Here is a 19,701-nt window from a genome sequence, read left to right as displayed (position 1 = left end):
ATCATTAACTTTCAAGAACAAAGCAAAAATGGAATGCGTCCCAAGGCAAACCGGATGAAACGAGCAGAGGCATAAATCAGTAAAATCCAGCTCTTATTACACTTTCTAGAACTGGTAAAGTTGGTCTTATTCCAGTCTTCCCAGTTATTTTATGCCGGTATAACTGGTAAGAAACTCTGCCTCAAAACCTTTGGGTTCATTCGCCTGACCGTGTTTGCATTTGGCGAACAGCCATAGCTCATCTGATTCTCCTTAGTAATCTGTTCTCACATATTCATAAAGGAAATAATCAAAGATCAAGATTTTAAGTCTGTGGTTTTCCAAGTCTGTGGAATGTAAATGAAATAAGAAACAGAAAAATCCCAGATTGTTTATACAGTGTAACCCAAGGAAGAGCAAAATGAACCAAAACAAAGAAAAAATGATGGTTTGAAATGTTTGTTTGTTTTTCGAGGCTGTTATAGTGACAGTGACAGCATGATTTCTTTATAAACAAACATATCTACAAACAGGACTACTGGCCTAATCTCTGTGTCTATTTTTAGATTAGTGGATGATGTAATGCAGCCAGGGCTGGCACGCATGTGTGTCAGTCTTGTGGGAACTCTGTGAATGTGTGAAATCCTGCAGATCATCCAGATGTCAGGATAATTGGAGAAAGAGCTCATATTTCATGAGTTTCCTTTATTTTTGCTGCACACTTCAAATATTTAGTTTGGAAAAGCATAAAATGAGGCCTATTCCATATCCTTACTTTTCTTAATGACTGTATCCCATACATCCCATCTGTGTGGTTTCTTCCTGACCATTCGGAAACACACGGTGCTGCTGTGGAGTGTGCACATGGTTCTCTCTGTGGGAGGGAACTGTTATTCAAATTATAGGTCAGCTTTGTTGTCATTAAGCAGCGTCATGGTATGGCATGTCGCAGGAATGCCTGTCTGAGCTGTGCTGTTTTAGAGACGCACGCACACACACACACACACACACACACACACACACACACACACAGAGCAACACAATATGCACATATTTTTTGTGTTTATCATCATCCTCCCAAGATCATCTTTTTTGAGTTGTATAATTTCAAAAAGTTTAATCTCAGCTGATATGCTCCACTGGTTTTGTTCTTTGCTTGCTGCGTCTTGTTTCCTCACTCATTGTTTGACAGGAAAAAGAGAAGTCTGGTCCAGAATTTAGGACACAGCGTTCAGGCTTTTTTATTTTAATGATCTGATTAATTCGCTGATACAATCAACAGCCTCCTGATAGATTACTGATCTTAAAATTCCCAGTTTTCTCAATAGTCAGGCTCTGAATGCAGCTAATTTGGCTTAATAATTAATGTTTACTCTTGATATTTGGGCTTAGTATTAGAACCCAGCTGATACTGGATGGGTGCTAGATTCTTTTTAGGAAGCCAAAAAAATCCAGGATTGATATACCCCCTAATTTTCTATATGTAAACAGTATGTTGAGTTCTGTTGAAAGGGGAAAAGATTTGTTTTAGCTCCCTTCACCCTAATTTTTAGGCAGCTTTATTTTGACAGCTCCTGATCAACAGAGTTTTTGTATGTCTGAAGGGTACAACATGGAAGTGAGTTGGTTAAGTCCAAGCTCATGTCTAAATGTAGCTGTGTACTGACATAGGGAGGCACTGTCAAAATATGCAGAACAGTTGGTATAGTGGACCACTCGTGTCCAATTTAGCTGCTGCTGTGGAGGGGACATCTGTCATATTATACCAAAAAAGTGTTAATGTAATGTAATGTTTACTTTATTGATCCCCGTGGGGAAATTCCTCTCTGCATTTAACCCATTCACTCTGTGAAACAGTTGGCAGCCATTGGGCGCCCGGGGAGCAGTGTGTAGGGATGGTACCTTGCTCAGGGGTACCTCAGGGTAGCCGTTCAGTGGATTCGAACCCCCAACCTTCCAATCATGGAGCCACCACTCTACCACCTACTGAGCTATCCCTAGCATCTAAAGATGTAGAAAACTGTCTGCTGCATATTTGTGCTTCTTTTGTTGTTTCCTTGTATTTTTTGTGCCTCTTTAACTCTACAGTAGTATTTAGCAACTTACTGTGCTTACCATATAATTACACAATTTCTAAATTATGCCAAAGATCTTTTATGAACATCGTTAAAAAAACAGAAAAAATGCATATTTGCCAATAACAATATATAAAGGCAATATCAATAATAGGGCTGCACGATTTTGCATAAAATGAGAATCACGATTTTTTTGCTTAGAATTGAGATCACGATTCTCTCACGATTTTCTTTTCCAGTATAAATATTTATTGCACTTATTAACTGCACATCAACTTCGTAACAGTTGAAACTGAACATAAAAACAATAAATAAACATAAAAAATATGTAAATGCCTCACATTTTGTTTTGTGCCGCAAAATGTTGTACTGCTTGAAATTCCGCTCCACAGTTGCTGGACACTGCGTGTATAGAGCAGGTAGTGCAACAATAGAAAAATAGTTATGGGACGGCGCTGTGTAGCGTTTGTTTAGGTGTTGATCATTTTCCTAAATCCCTCGTTTTGCACAGTGTTGATATATCTTTGGTCAGGTGATAAGTAATAGCCTCCGTAATTTCTTTGTGCCCGCGGAGTTCAACGTGTGTATGGATGGAAGCGCTGTATAAGGTTCCCGTTATTGATGTTTGGGTGGTTGACCAGGACCAATTTTCTCCTGTCACTTTCTCGTCATCCCCTGACGTGTTCTCCTGTTGTTTTTCCCTGCCAATTTGAGCATCACGGCACAGCTTCTGTATCACGTGGTATAAGGCTCCGCCTTGTCATTTGTTGAGCAGGAAGAGGGACGCTTGTTTTCATGCAGATTACGTCCCGGATCAAAAATGCGGTACAATCGTCTAAATCTTTTTTTTTTTTTTTATGAATCGTTGTCATTTGGAAATGAGATCGCACATAAGTATGAATCGAGATCGCGATTTTTTAACGATTAATCGTGCAGCCCTAATCAATAAGTCTATATGATTTGGGTCAACAATTAAATCTTATATTTGAGTTTTTACTTCCATACAGAGGAACTAGTGTGTGCCCCTATTTTCATTCTTGTTACTAAATGTATGCTCTAGGGACTGACTGAGCACAGATGTGCGCACATCTCCAACCACAAACCTTTACACTTTGATGTGTGTGTGTGTGTGTGTGTGTGTGTGTGTGTGTTTTGAATAAAGTACACTACAAGTTAAGGCAAAGAAGAATTGGTGTGGCTGGCTGTTCTGGTAAAGGGCTCTTTCTGTTTTGTGTCGGCACTGCTCCCTTATAGTCGTGTTCCTGACTGACTGAGGCAGAGCCAAAACTAAGGCCTGCTGTTTTCACTGCAGTGAGGAGTTGGCAGTGTGTGAAAAGGAGGCCAGCTGACCTCTGTACCTGCCTTCCTTTCCTCATGTGTTGCCACTGGGACTGGGGCTACATTGGTTTCCATGAACTAGCTCAGCATCCTGGACAGTGGAGAACAAAGCTCGAGCTTTTGAATCCAAATGGGTCGTTGTAAATAATGTTTTTGTAAGTAAGTTAGTAATATCCTCAAAACAGCAGAGTTTAACCTCAGAATAATTACTTTGAAAGGTATTCCAGCCTAAACAATGTTGCAGTGCAAGAACCACCAGAGCAGCTTTTGGCCAGATTATGTTCCGAGTGCACGAAGCCACACCAGTTTGTTCACCCTCGCATCCATTCTTTATGCTTTCTTTAGCATACCGCCTGCCTGGAGCTTATTTACCGTATAGACATGAGATGTTATGTCCTGTCAGCTATCCTCAGTATGAAAGTAAACGAGTTATTCCTAGCACGTCAGAATTGTAATTATTCACTTTAATCTTTTTTATTTTCACTTTAAAAAGGCAAGAGAAGTTTCTGCATCGCTGCTCGGAGCAAATGCAAAACACTGCTTCTGCTTGGTTAAAAAAAATGAACCACCAACAAACCGGATCAACTGTGTGATGGTTTTTAAGTCAGTGTGCTTGTTTTTTATTTGAGCTTTTTATAATAGTCTTCCATCCTTCTAATCTCCCTTATATACTTTCAGCGATGTTGGGCAAAGATGATGAAGATGTTACTGCCAAATCCAGCCTGTTATAGAGGGGCATTCCCCATTCATCACAGCAAAGCTACAGACATCAGTGAACATGAATGATCTCTAACCCCTGGAGGTTAAAACGGTTAAAAATAGCTAAATAAAGCTGTGCACAGGGGAAGTAATTAGTATATCCATCTAGCTATTCAGAGACCCTTATTAGAGCTAGATCATTTTCTTGACTGAGAAGGGTTGTTATGTGTTATTTCACAGTGTTTTTAGCAGTGAACCGACCATTTCCTGTGTCTGGAATGTGCCTAAAGTGAGTCTGTGGCACGAGGACGCATCTATACACTTGTTCCCTGTGTGTTTCCTGTCTGGCTTTGTGTGGGTACCTTTCCTGTGTCCAGCTCCATGCTTAGAAATACAAAGGTTTGTTTAAGGTCATGATGCTGCACAGGAATGACAGTAGCCAGAAGTCGTTATATATAAAATATAGTTGTGTTGTTAAATAGATTGTTAAGAAGCATTCGGTCATCAAATTCATCAAAATAAAATTCCAGGTGAAAGATATACTTCTTGATGAGAATTGTGCAAAATTGAAAAAAATAAATAAATATGGGATGAATGTGTCGTCTTTGGTCAAAAAGGCAGATCAAAATACTTGTTGTTGATAAAATGATCACAGAAACTTAAGAAAGTTTAAAATTAATTTTGTATTTTGTACATGTCATACCTGAGGAATATCATGGAAATGTTTTTTTGCCTGATTTGGACTGTTTTTTTAAGAATATTAGATGGTCTGTATTAGAGATGGACCGATCCGATATTACGTATCGGTATCGGTCCGATACTGACCTAAATTACTGGATCGGATATCGGCGAAAAATAAAAAATGTAATCCGATCCATTAAATATCAAAAAAGGACCTCAGAAAACTTGCAACATGGCGTAACTCGGCTCATAACCGTAGCACGTTGCAGCAGTATGCCTCATGTGATAGAGCGGCTGTGTGTATTTGTAGCCTCGCTACCAAACCAGCATTTCATCTCCGAGGAAGTTATCCCAGAGAGAAGTAAAGCAAGTGTGTAAGTTCATCTCTGAATGTTTGTAAAGCGTTCCCATGTTAAGCTTAACAACCGATATATGGAGCGACTGCCTCTCTCTCTCCCTCACCTGTTGCTACTTCAATCGTGAAACTGCTTAATGATCAGCTGATCGGCTTTTCTGTCGCGAGTCCGTCTCTCTTCTTTGTTTTTGGCCCACTTTGCACCAGAAAGAGGAAACCAGCGGCTGAACAACAGCAGCACGTTTAAGCTTGATAAGCTGTTGTTAGAATTTATTTAATATTACTTTCTACACCAGGATCCTTTTCTCGTAGCTGACGGCTGGTAACTGTGCAGGGGCAGATCTAGCAAAGTTTAGCCAGGGGCCCGATAGGGCATGAACAGGGAAAAGGGGGCACAAAGACATACTTTTCTTTCTTATTCTCATTTAAAATGTCTCGCTTTTAATAAATAATTATCTGAATCTTACACCCAAAGTTTTAATCTGATGTAAAATGTATAGAAGTCCATTACTGTATATAGTAACTCTTAAGTCTATATACCCTAGTAAGCTATAGTACTTTTTCCTTTGGGAAGGTACGATCTGTGAATTCTGCAATTCTGTTGAAGAAAGATGTTGAATCCATTTAATTATTCTTGAAAAATAATTTATTTCTGTGCATTTTTTTTCACCCTGCATCAAATTAAAGTTGATTACATCGATTAAGCATCATGAGGTGGAGGGTGGGTGGTTCCCTTTTTTTTTTTTTTTTGCTGGGAGTTTGCAACCCTATTAGTTAGTTTGCTTAATATTTCTGCTAAGTACTCTTTAAAATACCAGAATAGGGAGGATGGAGTAGGTTTAAGTTTATTAGATTGATCAGTGTTGCTGAACTATAAAATATTTTGGGTGCAGTGTATTTTTTACACACAGGTATAACAGAATAGCTTTAGTGTTGTTGTTTATTTAAACTTGAGTATGAACTTATACAAAATGCAGCAAGATATTAAAAAAAACAGTTTTATTGATGAAAAAACACACAATATCGGATTCATATCGGTATCGGCAGATATCCAAATTTATGATATCGGTATCGGACATAAAAAAGTGGTATCGTGCCATCTCTAGTCTGTATACATAAAATAAAATGTCGGTCTCCTTCCTCCAAAATTGTTTCTTGTTTCTAACATTGTTTCTAACTCTGCTGTTAGATCAGACATCCAAATACTTTAGAGACTTAACATATTCATTATTTTATGTTAACTTGAGCTACTCTCCTTAGACTCCACAATCATAGCATATGTACATATCAGATATTCCTTGTAAAACAATGGTCAGGATGGAGGCATTTGATGAATTGACATACATGACACTCAAGAAGGTGCAGGTCATGTATGACATATGGTTGATATGGTTTCTAATTAATGTTGTTTGTTTGTTTTTTTACTGTGTCAGATCAGAAATTGTTCATTGCAGATTCACATCTGTAGGATTTGTGAATGTAGTGCTTTGGAGGCCTGGCATTAAGTGTTTGATGTAAAGTATTGTACAACAAAGCATCATTGTAAAATTCTCCATTTCCACATGTGAGAAAACTATAATCTTTTGTGTTTCCTTTTTCAGAATTGTTACATTTGTAACAATATGTATGTTTTTTTTTTTAAATACTTTTTAATATGTTGCTCTTTCTCTCTTACAGAATGAAGATTCCTGAAGCTGGGAGTTAAAGCTCTCTACCAGAGAGAGGGTTTTTCCAGAGCTGAGGCTGGACCCAGAAGCCCCTTTCTGGGGGGTGAGGGGGCCTCACAGCCCGGCCAGTTAGTCTGGACCATGGGGGATGGAGGTGCCGGTGCAGCTGGAGGAGATGGGGTGAATAAGTCCCATGTCCTGTTTGACAACTTTGTCCAGGCGACCACATGTAAGGGCATACTCAAGGCCTTCCAGGAGCTATGTGACCATCTGGAAGTAAAGCCCAGTGATCACAGGGTCTTCTATCACAAGCTCAAGTCCAAACTCAACTACTGGAAGGCCAAGGCCCTCTGGGCCAAGCTAGACAAGAGGGCCAGCCACAAGGAGTACAAGAAGGGCCGTGCCTGTGCCAACACAAAGGTAAGGCAGCATAATTCGAAAAACGCTGTTTTTTTGTTTTGTTTTGTTTTGTTTTGTTTTGTTTTGTTTTTAAAGCTGGATTATGTGGTTAGCTTTGGCTCTTGTTCCCATTTGTATCTAACAGACTGAACAATATGATCCTCAGTATTGAAGGTATGGCCTGTTGTCACTGGGTTTGTTGATGTCTTTCTTCCACTAAAAAGATGTCTTTACTTCGGGCTTTGTAGTTAGGGAAATGAGTGGTTTCCTCACAAAGTTGCTCATAATTGGAGTAGAAGATAGATCTTATAATGGTAAAGCTTATTAAACAGCTATAGACAAGACAGTTTTATTAAGTTGGATGTAGAGCTGGGCGATATAAGATTTTTTCATATCACGATATGTTTTTTTCATTTCAGGCGATAACGATATATATCACGATATAAGCCAAATAACTATATTTGTAAGATTTAAATGTGCCGTTGCTCAAGAGTAAAATGTGAAATAATCTGCAGCTTGTTTTGATTTAAATATTTATTTCCCATAATAAGTTCAACAGGGTAGATGTACTTAAGGAACATGAGACTTCAGTTTCAGATAAATAAAGGCAAATATTGCAAACTACACAAAAAAGGCAGCCGCTAAAGCGTTTAAGTTTCAAAACAGAAAAAAAAAAAACAGACCACTAAATTGTCAATTCCACTTAGAAACAAAATATTAATTCTAAAATAAATCTTAGTTTGTTTTACAGAAGAACAGACAAAATTGACTAACTTTTGTCAATATCAAATAAACTGAGAACTAAAAGGAAATTCTCAATCTCTCCTTGTTGTATAGCTTAGCTTTTCAAACAGTTTTAACAGTTACTTTAGTCTGACAAAAGCCGAATGACTAATTAGCGCTTTCAGTCAGAGATTGAGCATGCACCGCTTTATTGTATTTCGGCACAATTTACAGTGCGCGCTACTCTGTTTTTTGTCAGACTTGAAATAGCCGAAATACCTTCACACTACGGAACTTCTGTGGCCCTTCTGTTCGACAAGCTCTCCGGCATTGGAACCATCATCGTTTTTTTCTTCGGTAACCTTCGCTCACGCTCTCGGTTGATTTTTCTCTAGTCGGCATCTCATTTCCTTCATTACCTGGGCTGCACGGCTGCAAAAACAAATACACATCTGCACCTTGGCGCTTGTGCTGTACGTAACAAGTCACGTGACGTGACGCTGCGGCTGTGATTGGTTCGGCTCTGCGCTACTTAATTTGGATTGGCTGTTCTTTTTTTTTTCTTTTCTTTTTTTTAAGAGGACAAGGGAGATGAGGTCTATCGCAATAGTTTCATTTTTCTATCGAGAAAAAGTTATTTCGCAATACATATCGTTATCGTTCTATCGCCCAGCCCTAGTTGGATGTTATATGCTGGTGTGGGGTTTTACACACTGAAGCTTGAATAGGTGGATAATGAGTCGAGCAAGAGAGCAAGTTAAGAATAGATTCGACTTGTTTCCTTAAAACCTGTCTGAAACATCTGTACCATTTTCTGTTTAGTGTCTGATCATTGGTGCGGGGCCATGTGGCTTGCGTACAGCCATCGAGCTGGCTTTCTTGGGGGCCAAAGTTGTGATTCTGGAGAAGAGAGATGCCTTTTCCAGAAACAATGTGCTGCACCTCTGGCCCTTTACCATCCAGGATCTCAGGGGTCTTGGGGCCAAAAAGTTCTATGGAAAGTTCTGTGCTGGTGCTATCGATCATATCAGTGAGTAGACGTGATTCTCTTGAGTTCTTCTACTTGTACTACTAAAAATATATATCAAAGTTAATTCACATATTCTTTCTGTGTGTGTGTGTGTGTGTGTGTGTGTGTGTGTGTGTGTATTCTAGGTATTCGTCAGCTTCAGCTTATGCTTCTCAAAATGGCACTCCTGCTGGGCATTGAGATCCATGTGAACGTAGAGTTTAAAAGCCTTATTGAGCCTCCTGAAGATCAGGAAAGTGAAAGTTAGTAAATGGAGCAGCTGCCAAATGTGTCCAAAAGTGCATGAAACTATCTGTCAGAGCCTATGAGTGTCGACTCTGTTAATGCATTTCTGTATGATTACACATTCTGTGTTTTCTTAGGAATTGGCTGGAGAGCTGAGATCCACCCTAGGACACACCCCGTCAGCGAGCTGGAGTTTGATGTCATCATTGGAGCAGATGGAAGGAGAAACACCTTACCGGGCAAGTTTGCATGCACAGACTGGGAATAATGCATCAGTAATGCATTTGACTAAATGAGGCAATCCAAAAACGGCACTGTTTGTGTTTTAGAAGTCGAGTCGGAGGCCAGTCAGAATGATTATGATCTCACTTTGTGCGCAGCTGTGGTTGGGTACCTGACCTCGCTCTGCTCCTCACGGCCGAATGAGCTTTTGTGTACATCTTAGCTTCTATGTTCAACTTCAGACTGTATTTGCTCTCCAAGCACAGTTAATAGGAACTGTTGAACTACGTCTGTTTCCTATGAGTGTTGGGCCGCACACATGGAGACCTCAGTGGAGCTGTGCACCATGAGCGTTTCCACCTAATTTGATTGTTTTGGAGAAGGCGGTCTGCAGGACAGACGATGTAATAAAATAGAATATCTAGAATCATCTACAATGTATCATATGCACTTAAAAGGATTCTAGTAGCAAATATATATTTATTGAGCTTATTTTATGATTTTTAACATTTCTAATTTGTTCTTTTACTTCACTAACAGAGTGAACAGTTACTGGTTTCTAACCATGATGCCTTCCTCAATCATCCGTGCTTTTCTGTAGGGTTTCGGCGCAAGGAGTTCCGGGGAAAGCTCGCCATCGCCATCACTGCTAACTTCATTAACAGGAACACAACGGCAGAGGCAAAAGTCGAAGAGATCAGCGGTGTGGCCTTCATCTTCAATCAGAAGTTCTTTCAAGACCTCAGAGAAGCAACTGGTCTGTCACGGCTCCATTCTCCTCCATTACTTTTTGTCTGTGTAACAGTTATGAGGCAGTATAAGATTTTTGGATACTGCATAAAACATAGGACGTGTACTTTTTTGTTGTTGTTGTTGTTGTTGTTACTGGTAACTGCAAGATCTGGAGCTAGCAGAAGCAAAGGGAAGCAGTTGATGCCAAAAATAAAAGTAATTGGACAAATAATCTGTGCTCTAATCATAGTTAAGAATTTGTCAGCGCACTCAATTAAAATACTTAGGTTTGACGCCAAGCCGGCCACAGTTTGCCGCTGACATGACAATGTCCCCGAGGCTCTGCTTATGTGCTTTGAAAGGCATAATTGCTGCTCTTGTGCTCAAATGACGTCAGGATTGTCAGCTCTGTCAAAAAGGAAAATTATTGTGTTTGTTATGTAACACTACATCTTTCTGTTGGTCATTTTAGGCATTGACCTGGAAAATATCGTCTATTACAAGGATGACACGCATTACTTTGTGATGACTGCCAAAAAACAGAGCCTGCTGGAGAAAGGAGTCATTCTACATGTGAGTGATTAAAGCCATACAGCGCTTGCTTGTCTCTGTATGCATGCTCAAACCAACAAAATTAGTCCTTCTCTCTCTTTTCTGCCCTTTTTTCTCGTCACACTCTTTCATTGTTTTTCAGTCTTTTATTCTCCCTGTAAATTCGCCCAGTTTTTTGCCTAATGGTCTAACCAAGCCAACGGTATTCAGGAGCAAACTGCCAACTTAAGCACTTGCTACGTATTTGTGTCCTCACTAAATACGGGAGTTTCCTTTCCCTGGCCACTTCGCACAGGAAACCGGAAAGACCTTTTGGCATGTCTGTCTTCGTGTACTGATATTAATAAAGGATATAGATGCATAAATGTCTGCATTAAGTTTCAAAGGAGAGATTTTCTTAGCTGTTGGATGTTTTTGATTTGTGCATGGATGTGCAGCTCTTTGTTTTTATAGGGAGTTAATGACGTTTGGGCGTACACTCAGGTCCAAAGACTGAGTGCATTTGGATTATGTAGGCATGACTACAGTGCAGTATCCTGATGAGCTCCTTTTATAGCAATTAAACAGCTCAGTCTTGCCATTTTTTTTATTTTGAAGGGATAGAGGAAGGGTGGGGAAGACAGAGGTTAGTCAGCACAGCTCATGGCAGAACTACAAATCAGCAAACAGCCCCTGTTAATATCTTCCACTGCCCTGCCCTTCCTGTCACACACACCACCACTGAAAGACCAGAGAGCTTGAAGATGGAAGAAATGTACCTCTTACCGCCCTCTGTGAAAACATGTCACTATGAAAGCATGCAGTGATTTGATGCTACATGTTAGAGAGACTTCATTCCAGTGCAAATCCTCTGGGCTCTATGTGGTAAAGGAGTTGTATAATTCATATTGTATCGTATTCAACTATACATTTTATTTATATAGCGCCAAATCACAACGACAGTCTTTATGTTGTAAGGTAGATCCTACAATAATACATACAGAGAAAACCCAACAATCATATGACCCCCTATGAGCAAGCACTTTGGCGACAGTGGGAAGGAAAAACTCCCTTTTAACAGGAAGAAACCTCCGACAGAACCAGGCTCAGGGAGGGGCGGGGCCATCTGCTGCGACCAGTCGAGTTGCAGCAGTTTAAGTAGAGTCCATACAACTCTACTTAAAAGTATTATCAATCTAGATCGTGCATAGGGGGTCCTGGGCCTCAGCATCCTCACTTCTCTGATAAAAAGCAGTCCATTTTCCCCATTTTCTAGTAAAGATTTCTTCTATTGATCTAAGACTAAAGGTCAGCTTTCCATCCTCTTTAAGAAGACAGAAATAAAAGACCTCCACAGCATTTGAGTTCTCCTCTATGAAGTTATATATAAAGACAAAGATCTTAAATCTCAATCTTAACTTTCAATTGGGGAAATCTTTTCCTTTTATTTATTTTTTAATTATTTTTTCATGTTAGCACCACTTCTTATCTCACCTGTTTCTCCTGCAGGACTATGCAGACACAGAGCTTTTGCTGTCCAGAGCCAACGTAGACCAGGCTGCCTTGCTGTCTTATGCACGTGAAGCTGCAGATTTTTCAACCAACCACCAGCTGCCCACACTGGACTTTGCCATCAACCATTACGGCCAGCCTGATGTAGCAATGTTTGACTTCACCTGCATGTATGCTTCAGAAAATGCCGCCATGGTGCGCCAACGCAATGGGCACAAGCTGCTAGTGGCGCTTGTTGGCGACAGCCTGTTAGAGGTGAGTGAAATGACAGAAGACTTTGACGATGAATTGTGATCGACTCTTTCTTTTCTTGCAATGGGACTTCACTAGAATAACTGAAAAATTTACTGTGTAAAATTGTCGTACTGGCCCTTCATGTAAGTCTTTAGTTGTTTTAGTTCTTCCTTCTCTGGAAAAAATTCCCAAAGTGTATTTTGTTCCGATTGGCTGCCCCTCATGTGGCTTCTGCAAACATACCCTGGTAAAAGTACCAGGGTATGTTTGCAGAAGCCACACGATGATTTGAGTGAAACTCGATCATCATTGTGGCTACGACATAAAGAAATCTGCTTGGAGCTGATGTTAGTACAGCACAAGAGTAGAAAAAATTGTTTGGAAACTAAGCTTTGTACTGTCTGAATCTGAGCGTTTTCCTTACTCAGATTGTGCTGATCTCATTGTTTGAAACTTTGGACACACTTCATATAAGCATCCAGCAATGCAACATATGAAAAGCATTTGTCCCCTTTAAAGATTTTCAAGAGACTGTTTTAAAATTCTTAAGATTAAGGTGTTGATTTAAAGCTCGTTTCAATCTTGGATATTTATTATAGTTTGCATATTTGACCATATTTGGGTATTGAATGTGCTTACTTTGTCTCCAGCCCTTCTGGCCCATGGGGACTGGCATAGCCCGAGGTTTCCTGGCAGCCATGGACTCGGGCTGGATGGTGAAAAGCTGGGCCCAAGGAAAAACCCCTCTTGAGGTGCTGGCTGAGAGGTGAGAGCGTGGAAACAGTAATGGGTGCACGCCAAGACCTGTTCTGTTCTTGTGCTCATACATATCTGCACATGCAGCCACACTCTTAGATGTGCTTTCTCTTCAGGGACACCCTTTTATCTCCAAGTGCTTTACTAGGAAATGTGGGATTTCAAGCATCAGTCCCACCTCTGTTAGTACTAATAGGATAAGAGTTTCTAGTAAGGACTGAATGGAATGTGACCGTAATGTTTGGTTGTAACGCTGAGAGCAATGTGATCGCCATTTGCTACTGCATTATCACATTATACTACTGCTTTTTTTGTTACATTTCATTCAGTTAATGTCGCCCAATGGGAATGCTTTTGTTTTTTAGGGAGAGCATATACCGCCTTCTGCCTCAGACCACACCAGAAAATGTCAGTAAGAACTTCAGTCAGTACAGTGTGGATCCTACAACACGTTACCCCAACATTAGCCTCAACTTCCTCAAACCTAGCCAAGTAAGTATGAGCACTAACAAACCACAGTGCCATTTTTAAAGATTTCTTTATTAGCTTAAACCAGGTTGTGCGTTTGATGCTATTATGCAAATATTTTATTTCACAAGTGACACTTTTTTTCATGCACGAATGATCATCTTGATGTTGCAGGTGCGGCACCTGTTTGACACAGGGGAGTGCAGGGAAGTTCGCATCGAAATCGAGAATGTGATCAACTCATCAACCCCCAAGTTGGCCAGGAATGGTTTGTGTCTTTTCTGCTTGCAGATGATATGGCATAGGCTGATTGATCAGTGTAGGAGTTGCTGCAATCACTGTTGCTGAAATGTAATACTGAACTATTTTCACTCTAGACAACTGCCTGCTTGACAAGCAGTTGCAAGGTAACACAAAGCCCGAATGCATGATGTTGCTTTTCCGGGACCTTTAAAAGTTTTAACAAATTTGATGAGTCTTTCTGTATATTTATGATTGAAGTGGATACTGGAATGATGAAACCTTTTGGAGAGACTCCATGATATTTCCTTTGCATATACTAACTCGGTTATTGTTCCACTCACTCAAGCTCCATGGCTATATCGAGCATTTAAAGCCACTTGTAGCTGTTTTAAAGTTTTCATGTGAGTTCTGCATCCTTTCCTAACATCCCATTTGCATCTCTTTCTTCCTACATCAGTAAAATCTTTACATGTCATGGTTTGTAATATTTCTCTATTGGCTGATTTAAACACTGATTCTAACATGAATGATGGGGCCCCATTGCTGCTCAGCCTTGCCTGACCCAAGGCTATGAGATTGTTCAGCAAGAGACATGTAATGCTGCCCAGAAACAGTTTGTTTCTTTCCCTGCTTAATTCAGATGCTGTTCCACCTGCAGATTTCACACCAAGCATTTAATTTTGTCTTCTTTCCCACACATCAGAATCCATAGCTCGGTCCAGTAAGCTGCTCAACTGGTGCCAGAGGCAAACAGAGGGCTACAGGAATGTTAATGTGACAGACCTCACCATGTCTTGGAAGAGCGGCCTGGCCCTTTGTGCCCTAATTCACAGATACAGGCCTGATCTCATGTGAGTATCTAAAGAAAAAGCATCCAGAACACGGAGACTGACATTTCATAGATGGAAAGTTGTTTTTTGTTTTTTTTCCTCCCCCAGTTTGTGAACTTGTACAAACCTTGCCAAGTATATCCCATTGTGGTTTCAAAGAAAGGACTGAAACTGCTTCGTTGGCCCAGAATGACTGGTCTGCCGTGTTTATGTGTTTGCTGGTTGCAAATGATGTTTACTGCCTGGTTGGGACCTTGTATATCATTGTAAATGAGGTGACAGCCACCAGTTAAAATACCCCCATGGGTCTCCTATGGCTGAGATGTCCTCATTTCCCCCCTCTTCTCCCACACACAAGCATACATGAACGCTCTGCTCACCCTCACATACAATATAAATAACGCAATCTCCATCCACAATGCCTAATGTGGTTTGCTATCCTCTGGAGACTACATGGCAATTAACATTTTAAGCTATTAGAGTGTTTCTCCTGCCCGACCTTTACAAAGTAGGGTAGCAGTTGTTCTTTGCTGCTACTGATGAGCCAGAATGATGAGTGAAGGAACCTTTGGAAAACTGCCGTCATGTGTATTTGTGTAAATGATGGTTAAGATGAATAATGGAGCTCCCACTCAGGCTTGTTGTGATGTTGTAATGCATTTAAATGGATGCTGTTTGCAGCTGAGATGTATTGATGTGCCATGTTAATGGTATCTTCAGCTGTGGTAATGAGGACATTTACGGTAATACTTTCCACCACGTGGACAGTAGCCTGCTTTACACGAGTGCTTCATCATTAGTGTTTGTGGTTTATTTCCAGTACAGCTAAAGCTGCAGGACAGTTGTGGCTTTTTTTTTTCTTAAATGTTGCTGATTCATGGGATACTTGAGAGAGAGAAGATTTTTAGTACATCGACAGGAAAAAGAAAAAGAAACCAAACAAACATGCACACTGCGGGCACACCACTCCATACAACTCTACTTAAAAGTATTATCAATCTAGATCGTGCATAGGGGGTCCTGGGCCTCAGCATCCTCACTTCTCTGATAAAAAGCAGTCCATTTTCCCCATTTTCGAGTAAAGATTTCTTGTATTGATCTTAGACTAAAGGTCAGCTTTCCATCCTCTTTAAGAAGACAGAAATAAAAGACCTCCACAGCATTTGAGTTCTCCTCTTGCACTATTTTACTGAGCATCAGATGTTTTCCCCACAATGATAGATTCTTTTATTCGTGTGTGTGTGTGTGTGTGTGTGTGTGTGTGTGTGTGTGTGTGTGTGTGTGTGTGTGTTAGCAGATCTGCAGTCAACATATTTGTTTTTTTTTTTTTGTTTTTATTTCATTTTTTCTTAAAGCTGCTATAAAGTCTGTAAACAATTTAAGAATTTTGTTAAGCTCTGTAGAACTTTCTGCTCATTGATTTTTGTTTTACAGCCCACAGCCTTATTGTTTTGATTTGGTTCACCCTTAACTGTTCTTGCATTGTTCTTTGCACCCACTAACAGTTTTCAGCTAGCTCAAGAACACAACGGACAATTTAGCAGCATTAAAACCAGATACTTTTACTCAACAGTTGATTTAGAACAGAAAAAATGTGACCCGTTTTTGGGTTTGAAAAATAAATTATTGCTATGCTTTTTTTCTTCTTCTTTTTTTCTTCTAAATGAAACTCTAAGAGCACATTGTAATTGTGGTTTAATTGGACCTTTTCAAGTGTAATTTATGACTACAAGGATCAAGCTCTTATATTTTTGATATGTAATATACTTTTGTAGTTCAAGCACCTATCAGCCCCATTCTCTTAGTTTGCATGTGAGATGAATGCTTGGCATCACTACTTGCCTCTCACTGTCTGTGGTCTCTCTTCTGTCTTTCTGTTCTCAGTGACTTTGATTCTCTGGATGAACGAGACCAGGAGAAGAACAACCAGTTAGCGTTTGACGTGGCAGAGAGGGAATTTGGCATCTCACCATGCATGACGGGCAAGGAGATGTCCTCTGTGGTGGAGCCAGACAAACTCTCTATGGTCATGTACCTCAGTCAGTTCTATGAGATGTTTAAGGACACAGTGCCACCTGGAGGTGAGAGATGGTGCTACAGTGGGGGTTTTTATTCTGTTATTTTCTTTTGGGAGACATCGTGACGATCTCTGATCAGAAGAGTCATTTACTCAACAACAACAACAACAAAAAGTATAATCTTGAAAGAACTTTAAATTGCTATTTTCTGTTAATGTTGTTCTTTTTTCATGGATATCTGTTCAGATAACCAAAATCTGAGTCCAGAAGAGAAGGCTGCGTTGATATCGAGCACCAAGTCTCCCATATCTTTCCTTAGCAAGCTGGGCCAGAGCATAGCAATCTCCAGAAAACGAAACCCCAAGGTCAGTGTCTGAAAAATGCCAATATATCTTACTTCTTCCTAAAGCAACAAAATCAGCATTTCATCGTTTGTTTATTTAACTTTTTTGCTGAGGGGGAAAATAGCACATGACTTTTCTTTAACAGGACAAAAAAGAGAAGGATTTAGACGGTTTGGGGAAGAGAAGGAAAACCAGCCAGTCTGAAGATGTGAGTAATTCTGACAGCAGAGCGTCTCAGATGTTGATCTTGTGATTAGTGCTTGAACAGTCTAGCCAACCAGAACCAACTAATCAATCCCACTAGACTCGCAGTGATTGCCAAAAAAAAGTTTAGGTGTTTTGTTGTTTTTTCTTCCCCTGACTACTTTCCCACAGGAAGAGTTATCGAGGACCAGTCGTGACGACAGGCCATCTGTTCCTGCTGTCCTGTCGGAGAGAAAAATGGATTCTGCTGCTGTGGGGAACAACAACAAAGTGAAGGTCATGGCCACCCAGCTGCTTGCTAAGTTTGAGGAGAATGCTCCCACTCAGCCTACAGGACTCAAACGACAGGTATGGAAGAAACTGGTCGTCTCATTTTGTGATTTTACAGCTGGGGGTGGTGGAAATGAGGATTCAGCCACAGGGAAAAGATGCAGAGGCTTACTGGATGTTCTAGGAGCTGCGGTTAGATTTGCACACTGACTGTGTTTGTTTGGTTTTTTTCTTAAATCAGCATTGTGATGAACATGTGTATATCATGCTTCATGACATGACCTGTAGTTCACTGTTTTAATGAGCTGAGGTCCTGCATGCTTATGTTGGTCAGGCTCTGTATTGTTCCCGGGACATGTGGGCGGACTCACAGTGCTGACTGGGCTTGGAGGGCTTGGGTGAACTGGTTTGCAGTGGTCTGGATTTCTTGCCACTGATGACCAGCAGAGCAGTGGGAGGGAGAAGAGAGCTTTTGAAACAGTAGACAATAGTGCTGGCGGAGAGAAGGGCAAACCCTCAGCTTTTGTTTTGTAATTGTTTTGGAAAAGCTTCTTCTGATTTGTGTGCCGCTGGAATCTATGAAGATTACAGATAAGGTCCTAAAAGTCTTATAAGAGTAATGTTTTTTTTAGGTAATGATTTTGTTCTTTTATTTACATTCTGCGTGACATTTACTGTGCATTGTCTCTATAAATATTGCCCACGTTCACCCCACATGATACACTTATGATATCTTGTCATTTCCTTATCTTTTCTGAAGACATATTTTCCTACTGCTGTGACTCCACTCATACATGATTCACTTCCTTCTTTCTGTTGTTCTCTCCTTGGTTTCCACCCTCATTATGGACCATTTCACAATGCCTTGCATGGTTATTCTGGCCCTTTAATTGGCCACGCTCGCTGTCACTCATCTTTAACTGACAACAAAGGGGGACTCACTGCCCAATCTGGACCGTCTTTTGCCCCCTTCCCCACCCCCTGTGAAAGAGCCAGTGCGTCTGGCACCTGTCCCAGCATGGAGAAAGGTAAACATTAGCCCTGTAGAGACTAACAGCTAGACTAGTGGGGAAAGCCGCTTTGTGTTGAGCTGTCGGACCCTGAGCCCACTTTGCAGTGGGCAGACTTGAGATCTGTTGTGTGAGATTTGGAGAAACTAACACAGTAGCTTGTGTACAAAACTGTGTGACTGTTTAACTTTCCAGTCAGATAGCTGCGCAGTTTCGTGTGTGTGCGTGTTTGTTTGTTTGTGTCCAAGAAAGATGGAATTAGAAGTAGAAAAGTAGCGTCGCAGTCATCCTTGCTTCTCCTGTCTTGGTTCAGAGACGCACACAGCAGCAGGAGAAGCTGAGCATTCGGTACAAAGAGATGATCAAGTGTCAGACGTTGCCCAGCAGAGGGGAACAGGTATGGTTAGCAGCTAGCTATGGTTAGTTATTTAGTTATGTAGCCTCCCCTTCTTAAATACATTGGTGTTTTGGTCTAGAACAGGGCTGTCGAACTCCAGGCCTCGAGGGCCGGTGTCCTGCAGCTTTTAGATGTGTCCTTGATCCAACACAGCTGATTTAAATGGCTAAACGACCTCCTCAACATGTCTTGAAGTTCTCCAGAGGCCTGGGAATGAACTAATCATGTGATTCAGATGTGTTGACCTAGAGTGAGATCTAAAACCTGCAGGACACCGGCCCTCGACCCCCTGGAGTCCAACACCCCTGGTCTAGAAGCAAGTGGAAGAGAATGTAGCCTCACCAAGCAACACATGACTGTTTTACAATAAAATTATTGATGGAAATCATCCACTGAGAACCAGTACAATATAAGCAGTTTTCATTTAATCACACAAAACCTTCCCAGTTATTTCACTTTCTTAAAAAACATATATATTTGTGTATTTTGTTTGGTAGTTTGTATGCAGCTGTGTAGAAATAAAGGCCATAGAAACACGGTCGTCCTTTGTGACTTAGTAAGATTTAACCTGCATGAGTGCAACTGCAAAAAAAGAAAAGGAATGCACGACTTTTCTTATCAAAAGCAATTTATTTGTAAAGGAAAAATAGTTTAAAGACAAGTTTTTAGTATTCTTTGTTTTTGTTGTCACAGATGGAGAAATGCAACTCTACATGGAGGCAGTTCTGCACTCAAACTGTCCTCTTTTTATTTATAGTT

At 40.5% G+C, this 19,701-nt stretch overlaps 1 protein-coding gene across 9 annotated transcripts in view; it reads left to right on the top strand.

Annotated features, from left to right (window-relative positions):
- The window catches only part of mical3a (microtubule associated monooxygenase, calponin and LIM domain containing 3a), an 80,405-nt gene that overhangs the window by 28,688 nt on the left and 32,016 nt on the right, over positions 1 to 19,701 (top strand). For 5 of the 9 annotated variants that reach the window (XM_039615411.1, XM_039615414.1, XM_039615413.1 and 2 more), the window contains exons 3-18: positions 6,805 to 7,214; positions 8,739 to 8,946; positions 9,072 to 9,188; positions 9,309 to 9,410; positions 9,995 to 10,150; positions 10,598 to 10,698; positions 12,166 to 12,423; positions 13,053 to 13,168; positions 13,524 to 13,650; positions 13,801 to 13,894; positions 14,004 to 14,033; positions 14,573 to 14,720; positions 16,584 to 16,780; positions 16,964 to 17,082; positions 17,207 to 17,269; positions 17,437 to 17,613. In XM_039615411.1, coding sequence (XP_039471345.1) covers positions 6,936 to 7,214; positions 8,739 to 8,946; positions 9,072 to 9,188; positions 9,309 to 9,410; positions 9,995 to 10,150; positions 10,598 to 10,698; positions 12,166 to 12,423; positions 13,053 to 13,168; positions 13,524 to 13,650; positions 13,801 to 13,894; positions 14,004 to 14,033; positions 14,573 to 14,720; positions 16,584 to 16,780; positions 16,964 to 17,082; positions 17,207 to 17,269; positions 17,437 to 17,613 — 2,292 coding nt within the window. In that variant the 5' untranslated portion in view covers positions 6,805 to 6,935. Of the gene's footprint in view, positions 1 to 6,804; positions 7,215 to 8,738; positions 8,947 to 9,071; positions 9,194 to 9,308; positions 9,411 to 9,994; positions 10,151 to 10,597; positions 10,699 to 12,165; positions 12,424 to 13,052; positions 13,169 to 13,523; positions 13,651 to 13,800; positions 13,895 to 14,003; positions 14,034 to 14,572; positions 14,721 to 16,583; positions 16,781 to 16,963; positions 17,083 to 17,206; positions 17,270 to 17,436; positions 17,614 to 19,701 lie in introns of those variants that run through there. The other 4 variants (XM_039615415.1, XM_039615412.1, XM_039615417.1 and 1 more) reach the window with 3 other exon arrangements.

Source organism: Oreochromis aureus, linkage group 7, assembly GCF_013358895.1.
Source record: "Oreochromis aureus strain Israel breed Guangdong linkage group 7, ZZ_aureus, whole genome shotgun sequence".
Lineage (NCBI taxonomy): Eukaryota > Metazoa > Chordata > Actinopteri > Cichliformes > Cichlidae > Oreochromis > Oreochromis aureus.
Note: the sequence above shows the minus strand (reverse complement) of the source record. Positions and strands in the feature narration are given on the sequence as shown.